This window comes from Branchiostoma belcheri, unplaced genomic scaffold (assembly GCF_001625305.1).
Source record: "Branchiostoma belcheri isolate BF01 breed outbred unplaced genomic scaffold, Haploidv18h27 scaffold222, whole genome shotgun sequence".
In the NCBI taxonomy this organism is placed as follows: domain Eukaryota; kingdom Metazoa; phylum Chordata; class Leptocardii; order Amphioxiformes; family Branchiostomatidae; genus Branchiostoma; species Branchiostoma belcheri.
The window spans coordinates 75,911-85,015 of NW_017803736.1; the positions used below are offsets into that span (position 1 = coordinate 75,911).

Below are 9,105 nucleotides of genomic sequence, written 5' to 3' on the forward strand. Positions count from 1 at the left end.
GTGTGTAAGAAGGCACAAGTGATGTTGAGTTTGAGGTAATCAGATCTGTTACTTTGCAAGACATTAGTAATGTTCCTGCCGGAGAGGTTGTGAATGTTAACGTTAACGTGGATTCATTAGACAAAAGGGAGTCTTGCTCAAATCTAAAGATATGGTAGAAAAATGTACACTGTACACAGCCAAGCTCATCTTCTGGCTGCAGCCAGGTAGGGTCACCTTTTGCTTATGTTTTAATATGCAAACACTAAATTGTATGTCTGTATAGATGGACTTTTAAATAAACATTATTAAAGAATGCCATGGGGCATGCTGGGGGCGCGGCGCCAACATACTGCACATTTGATTTTGAAAAGAATTGGTTATATCAAATGAAATAACCAATTTTATGTTCAGAGTGTCTAACACCATTATCTCAGGGCGTGAAAACATACAATGTAGTAATAAAATGTTGTTATGTTATCTAAAGGTTAACGGAACCGCATCCTGCTTTCTCCAAAGATTGCAGAGTTTGAGAAAGAGAAGGAATTGGATGTGAGTACTTCATCTTTTTGTCCATGTATATTTAAAATAAGAATCCTGAATAATACAAAGGCCGTCGGGACCTACCCACCCAAGCCCCTCCAGGAAGGCTAGTGGGTGGCTGTGGCCTACAAGGAGGGGCACTTTGTGAGGATTGTAAAGGCCTTCGAGGGTGAGGCCAAGATCAAGTTTTTCGACTACCGTGGTGGTGGGCAGTACGCCCCCACCCAGAAGGCCTCCAAACTTGTTGACCCCAAGTACGTCTATCTGGTTGATTTTCCAACACGGAAACTCATGGGGGAAAAGATTCAGGTCGATACACAGCGGTCAAATTGAGCTGATTTTTGCCCATTTCAAAAACATACATATTGATGAGAAACCGACGTCAATCAGACTCGTTTCCATTGACAACAATCGTTGATTGGTTCTTTTCGAGTGGGAGGGTACGTGTGAACTGTTTTGCTCCCACTAGAGTCCCAGTTTTTCTTGGCGGGAATTTTCGATTGAAATGGCCGCTTTCCCCAGGCCCCATTGTCTTTCAGTTCTTTTGATATGCGTACTTCGCTCCACCTATAATTGTCTTCAACTTCACACCTTGAAAATCATCGGCGTGTGTTGCTTTTGCAAGCCATTTACCGTATTCAGGCTACGACGCCGGGTGGACTGCACCGTTTTATTTCCCTTCCGCGATCGCGTATTTCAGTTTCTTATCTCTTCTAAAATGCCCAAAGACAAAGGGAAAACGGTCCCGTCGGCGCCAGGACTAAAGGACGTCGTCATTCCCGGTCCAGATCGTCCCTTGATCCCGAGAACTAGGGGGTACCAGACAGCCAGGGATCCCGGGCACACCGGCCGTTTCTGGCGGCCTACCTCCACGGCGGTCAAACTGTACTTCACGCCGCTGTTTCGCCGCTGGCTTCGGGACGGACTTCCCCCGTCCTACAAGCCAAACTATGGCATGGAAGGGATGGACACGAAAGTAAGAAACTTACTATGTTTACATGAGTTGTAAACTTGATGGAGTTTTCGAACCGCACCATAAGCAAAGCGTGGAAGCCACTCCATTGTCTATAATAGGGGAGGGGGATGTAAATCTGAGTCATTTTCAACTTTGTTTGAATTCAATTTCAACTAAATTCATCTTGTTCATGAAGAACTTGATTCACTACACATTGTAAGACCGTAATATACTGTAATCTTTAACTTTCTAACTGTACCTATATAGTTTGTGTCGAAAATCCGATAAAGTTACCCCCACGTACGAAGTAGTTCGATCCATTTTTTAAATGGCGTCGGTCATTTTCCTTTGTGGATCGAATGCGCGACTAACGACGTCTTTGTTTTGTTTTTTAGATCGAAGACTTGGTGGGAAACGCACTGCAGGTGAACGGCCCGCTGGTGGACTTTCACCTCTCCAAACTCGGCGGGGATGTGGCGTCACGACTCCGACGCAACTACGGCACGGGTCTCGCGGAGTTCGAGGACACAATCCCCCCGACCACCTTCTCGTACCTGATGCTGCTCATGAAGAAGTACGGCGCCCAGGTCAGCGTGAAGAACCCGGGGAAGAGCGGCATGTACGGGCGCGTGGACGTGAAGGTGACAGACATCCGTGTCCTGAGGAACATTCTCCATGGGGCCAGGACAGATGGACGCAACTACCTGGTCAAGCTGCACTATGACCGGGAGCGGACCCCCAGTGATGTGGGTATTCTTATACTTAAATACAGTTGTAATTATACTAGTAGCTACATAGGTATTTGAACACAATCAAAACTAAAGCTGCTGTTGTTGGTGTACTTTGTTAATGAGTGAACAGTGGAAATGTTTGATGTACGATGGGAAGATTGTTCCAATCTGTTCAAACCAGAGAAAGATCATATTTCATTAAAAACTCAAATAAACTCAAACTCATTACTAATACATGTATTCCTATCCTACCTCTTATTGGACAGTATTATAGCTCCATGATACTATACCATGTTGCTAAAACTTAATTTGTCAAGTTGCAATGTATGGACCAAAATGAAACTATCGTTATTCATAGCAAAAATGTAATACTTGTATTGATTTAGTTTTGTGTATGAACTGAACCGAAATTATCGTTATTCATTGCAAAATTGTCATGTTATTTGAATTTTGCCTATGTTGCCCACAGGAGACTGTCAGCCACTACAGGGGGAAAAGTGTGGTCATCGCGAATGAGACCAGGCCATTTGAGATGAACTACAACAGCAGGAAGGGGCAGATCAAGGTCCAGTTTTACAGACAGACGTATGACAGGAACGGTCTGGCACAGAACACAATGCCCGGAATGTAAAGTGCGATTTAGATTTTTCCAGTCTGTAAATATACCATGATTGCGATTTAGATTTTTCAACTCTGTAAATATACCATGAAACACACTAGCATCTGTTCATCTGTTCTTTTATCTTTACTTTAACCGAAAAGCGAGCACAAGTTTAATTTATGTAATGATAGCTACTAGTCTTATCTTGATTTTTCAACTCTGTAAATATACCATGAAACATACTAGCATCTGTTCTTTATCTTAACCGAGAAGCGAGCACAAGTTAAATTTATGTAATGATAGCTACTAGTCTTATCTTGTATCCATTAACTGTATCTGACCATGTTTTGTTGTCACATGTACAATAATGGTTGTCCCTCATTCATTCAATAAAGATGTGGAAGAATCAATACAGCATTAAATCATGTTTCTGCTTTATTTTCTACTAGTAATAAGCAGTGAACAGTAGTAAATTCGTACACAAAGTGGATTTCATAACTAACAATCAGTAATAATAAGACTATTATAATACAAGTAGACTATTATAATACAAGTAGACTATTATAATACAAGTACTATAGTCTATAAATGTAGGCAGAATGCAACTATAACTATATACAGATGCTGGCAAATGAGTGAAAAAAATGTATAACCACTGAACATTATACTGACAAACCTCTATACAAAGTGGATAATGTAATAGGCAGACATAAACAGACTATTACCATAGTATTAGAATACACTTAAAGATGTTGGCATACTAGTATTGAATATGGAGGAGATAATCAAGCAGTATAAGAGGTATGTCGCGGCATATGGGTTGTAAGTTCATGGACCCTGCAGGATACTCATCCTATGGTGAACCCAGGAAGTCAATATTACACTTGATCGTATCTCAGTAACTTTAATTAGTGATCAACAGTCGGTGTGAGGTTGTAAACAGCGAACACGTCACAAAAGTGTTACCCTACATATCTACTGGCCACAGGCTGAACACACAAGAAAAGTGTTACTCAAGAAACTTGATAGATTAAAAAAAAACGATTTATACTTTTAAAATCTATCCAGTTGCCTGAGTAACAAGTTTTCTTGTGTATCCCATTGCCTAGATGTCTAACATTCATGGACGTAAGGCGGAATAACTGTTAAATTGCTTTCAAAAGTACATTCCCATCTCGTCGTGTTTTTATTTCTCGCAGAGGATGGCTGTAATTTACCCCGCGTGTGCTTCCACGAACTCTCTCAGCACACTGGTCTCACACTGCAAACAATGCACAGCAACCGTCATTTTCTGTACATTGGACTATTGACCTGATATTTGCTCCTTCTTCCTTTAGTAAAATGGATTGCAAGTTAACACAAGGAAAAGAGACCGGTACATGAGGTTTGTTACCACACCCAGTACTGGTGGGTGGTTATGTTCATGGTCGGAAGGTTTGTCCTTCTTGTGAGATTGTTGCTCTAAGTCTTAAATTGTCTTGTAGTACATTCCCATGTCGTCTTGGTTTTATTTCTGCGCGCTTGGGCTCATTCTCCTTCGTTCTCCATATTTCCTCCTTCTTTTTCTTCCTTTAGTAAATTGATCATATTTTATTTGGCTCTTGCTAATTCCATGGGCATGTCTTAAAAAGTGTTGTTTTTTTCCAGTGAAAAGCAGCAGAGACTGAAAGCAATCATCTCTAGTCTGAACACCAAAAATTTCAACCCAACAGACCACAAAACCTATGTTGTCCGTAGGGACAATGTGTGGCGGGCACTGAAAGACAAATTGACAAATAAAAACTTTGATGCCTCTAAAATGGTCAAAGTTAAATTCATTGGCGAGGAAGACACATTAGACTTTGGCGGGCCCAAAAACGAAATGTTCCGGATGGCCCTAAAGGGCATCTTTGAAACACGTGGGCTTTTTGAGCATAGCCCACGTGGCTACTTGCCAATCAGTTCCCCCATTGCTATTGTAAATGGGGACTTCGAGACAGCAGGTAAAGCAATGGCCATGTCAGTCGTACATCTGGGGCCGACACCCAGCTGTCTTCACCCTGCCATTGTGTCAGCATTGTGTGGGGAGAATCTTCCAGACATGTCTGGATTTCAGCCTGTAGACCAGGAAGCAGCAGCCTTTGTGGCAAAGGTAACATATACTTTTGTGTGCGTGTGTCTGTGTGTTGTGTGTGTCTGTGTGTTGTGTGTGTCTTTGCGTGTCTGTGTGTTGTGTGTCTTTGCGTGTCTGTGTGTTGTGTCTTTGCGTGTCTGTGTGTTGTGTGTGTCTTTGCGTGTCTGTGTGTTGTGTGTGTCTTTGCGTGTGTCTGTGTGTTGTGTGTGTCTTTGCGTGCGTGTGTCTGTGTGTTGTGTGTGTGTATGTTTGTGTGTGAGTCAACAGACACCGAAACGTCAGCAAGGTGAGAATTTACCGGCTGTGTAAAAAGAAATACCTGTCTCCTAAGTTCTGCCAACCTGATGAAATTATTTCGGAAAACATTATAAGGATGTACGACCGTGTGATATGGATGATTACATGATGACTCCACCAGCGATGGATGAATTGCTAAAGAATGCCCCCCCCCCCTCATTTGCCACCCTGCTGAACAAGCCATTACCAGAATATTTAAAACATTTCCTTGCCATACTGGCCCAAAATCCCCTATCTGTGGGGTGCATCCCTCTGCGAAATTACATGAGTTTATAAATAATATCAGCAATGGAGTAGGAGTTTCAGACTATATGAAGAACATGATATACCTTCAGCACCAAATCCCTGCCTTGTTTGAAGTTATAAAACACACAGATGGCTGCTGTGTGCCAGAAGACCTACGGCCACTATTGCAAGACCTGCTTGTTGTGAGAGAGAGCCCGTTCACAAGTAAACAGCCAGTGTCCAACCACCTTTCTTCAGAAGCAGGTGGAATGGAAGACTTATAATTCCCGTGTTCGGGACAGAGGGAAGTACCTGGCAGATGGAAAGAGGGGTGCAAGTGTGAAAGTCTGCAAGAAGTCGTCTGGTGGCCACCCCGAGTCCCTCCTTCCAGGACTGTTCCTGCTTCATTGTGTACATGGTAGAATGTGCTTTTTATTTTGTTACCATCTGTTTTTTTATCTATTATACTATTTTGATGTTTATGCAGACATGTATTTTCTTTTTAATCTCATTGTATTGCATGACTAAGAATTATCAAAGTTACATGTATATTGATGGTCTAATATTTTAGATATCTTAGATATATGTAACCTTATGTAACCCCCAGGAGCGGCACCACATGCCCGGCGGCCAGTTACAGCATCCTCGGTTGTAATACCTTTAGGTTTGTAGTTTGTTTTTAAGTATTCAACTACCGTCCGTCCTGGACGGTTGCGTAATGTTAACGTGATACAATATCGTAACGAAACGTTTTTAAGTATTCAACCACCAACTAGATGCATGGTTTAAATATCAGTATAAGGCTCCCAGAAGAGCTTTAATTCATGAATAGCAACATTCTTATTGATTGAGCATCTGTCTCCATTAGCACTTTCATAAACAGGAATATTGTTTTTATGAATGATATTTTAAATGGGGTAGGCACTATGATGACATTTGAAGAATTTTCAATAAAATATGGCACTATTTGTAATTGTTTTGGATATATGCAGTTGATTTCTGCCATTCCCCAAAAATGGAAATCCATTTTATACTGGACTCAAGGTCTGGTAACTTTCCAGAAACATAAATTAAAGCATATATATATTTCTATTTCTTTTAACAGTCTTAGCCCAGGCACACAACACAAACGTGAGAGAGTACAAAGATGACACAAGAAAGATCGTGAAGTTCATCTCTGCTCCAGGTCAGCTCGTCCACTGTCCATTCAACCCCGCACACGTTGTCAAATGCTGCAAGTTGGAGGACCACTTCAGAAAATGCAGCAAGGTTAGTGGGACTATCGACGAGACCGCCTTGACAGACTGGAGAGACTAGGCCAGCAGGAGCAGAATTCTGGGTGTAAGGATGCTGTGCCCACTGCAACCCTACAATTTATCCTCATTTATATTAATGATATGGTTGGTGACCTGTCAACCCAACCTTTTCTTTTTGCGGACGATAGTTCGCTAATTGATGTTGTTTGACAACCACATTGTCACATCTTTGAGGCTTAATTCTGATCTCTATAAAATTTTATCATGGGCAAACAAATGGTTAATGGAGCTTAATCAATCTAAATCTAAAGAACTTTGCTTTTGAAGAAAACGTACACGTTCTATTCACCCACCTCTTTTCCTTGGGAATCCTTGTATTTAATCCGTAAAACAGCATAAGCATATTGGGGTTACTTTAGCCTCCACCATGTCATGGACCATTCATGTTACTCAGATTATTGCAAAGGTTTGTACAAGGACTGTTTCAGGCGGATCCGTGACTGGCTGTCGGACGCCCCCCTCCCCAAAACTTACGTTGGCCTCGCAAATTGTAAGATACTTTCACTGCGACGTCTTTATTAACCCCGTTTTGCCATGCAGGGTACGAGACAAATTCATGTTTTCGTTATGCTACACTTGTGCCGTAAATCAGCAGCAGATATATAAATATAGGGCTGTAGAAAAGTGGTTGAAGAAAGTAATTAAATAACTTTCTTTTAATCCTGCAGTGCCCGACTGAACGCCGGAATTCGGGCCAGGGCCGGGACCAAAATCAGGCTCGAACTGAACTGGTACCACGCTTCAGGAGTAGATTTCTGGGTATCTGTCTACATGAAGAAAGTAGGTCCGCCTTTATTGTACATTCAGAAAAAAGGAAATATTTTGGCCAAGAACCAGAGATGTCCGAGCGAATATGAGCGGCGAGCCGGCGCCAGACAACAGAAGTTGGGGCGGAGTTAGCCCGGTAGTGTTAATTAATAAAAATGACAACTATTGACACAACAAAAGTACAGCGACTTTCGCAATGTAGGGAGACATACGTACCTAACAAATTTATGCCATACTTGCCATATATTTATAAAAGCATAGGGCACAGACTTGACTATGATAGATTGTTGAACTACGCCAAGAAGCAACTTTGATCTGTTAAGGCTAGAGTTGCATGAGTTAGGAAACGTATGTCAGAGAATTCTTACACTGATGATAATATTGATAACATTTGGGAAAGGTGGGCTTTTGGACTGACGGAAGCCGTTGATCATTGTGTACCTAAGAGGTGCGTAAAACAACCCTCGTTCTTACCATGGATTGATGGTGAAGTTAGGCATGCTCGAAACAAAAAGAACACGGCATGGCGACTAGCCAAAAGAACTAACAGTCCTTCTCATTGGAACAAGTTTAGAAAACTCAGAAACAACCTTCAAAGACTTCTTAAAAACAAGTATACGTCGTTTCTGGATAACCTTGGACTTTTAGTTCATAGGAACCCGAAAAAGTTCTGGTCTTTTTTCAGTTCCAAAACAAAATCCCGATGCCTTCCACCTGTCATAAAATCTGTCATAAAAAGCAGACATGTTTAACAAGTACTTTCATTCAGTGTTCACAGTGCCCAATGTTAGACAACTTCTGCCTGAAATCTCTGTTTTTGAACATCCATGTCTAGGAAATATTATTTTTTCAGTTGACGAAGTCCGAAATGTATTGATCAACCTTGATTGCACTAAAGCAATCGGTCCCGATGGAATCTCACCAGTCGTACTTCGTGAGTGCGCACATGTTATTGCACCACAGCTGACTGATCTGTTTAACAAAAGTTTAACCCTAGGCTGGGTCCCAGCACAATATCTGTCCCGTGTACAAAAAAGGCCACAAAGATTTAGTTGAAAATTACCGCCCAATTTCCCTTTTGAGTATTGTTGGGAAAGTGATCGAGAGATGTCTGTTTGATCGTATCTTTCCTTATTTAAAGCACCAAATCTATCCCCTACAACACGGTTTTATGACGGGCAAATCTTCATCCACACAACTACTTGAAATCTACCAGGAAATCCATCCTAGACCATGTTGGCCAAGTAGACATTGTATATTTAGACTTTTTAAAGGCATTTGATTGAGTCTCTCACCAGCTACTAACCCATAAGCTCAAAATGTATGGCATCCATTCTAGTTTACTGTCCTGGTTCCATAGTTATTTATCTTGCCGGAGACAACGTGTCATTGTGGAGGGCACGTGCTCAGATTGGCTTCCAGTAGTTTCCGGAGTCCCTCAGGGGTCGATTCTTGGACCTCTATTGTTTTTGTTATTTATAACCGATCTTCCTTTGGCTGTAAATAATAGAATGGCCCTTTATGCCGACGATTCTAAGTGTTCTAAGCAAATCTCAACTATCAAAGACTGCGTCTCT

The 9,105-nt window shown here is 41.6% G+C and overlaps 1 protein-coding gene across 1 annotated transcript; it reads left to right on the top strand.

The window, feature by feature from the left end:
• Nucleotides 1-1,240: 1,240 nt before the first annotated feature.
• On the top strand, nt 1,241-2,969 carry LOC109470386. Its single transcript, XM_019769324.1, has 3 exons — nt 1,241-1,498; nt 1,873-2,223; nt 2,678-2,969. Exons 1-3 carry the CDS (start codon nt 1,241-1,243, stop codon nt 2,837-2,839), a joined length of 771 nt encoding a protein of 256 aa, XP_019624883.1. The 3' UTR covers nt 2,840-2,969.
• Nucleotides 2,970-9,105: the final 6,136 nt, after the last annotated feature.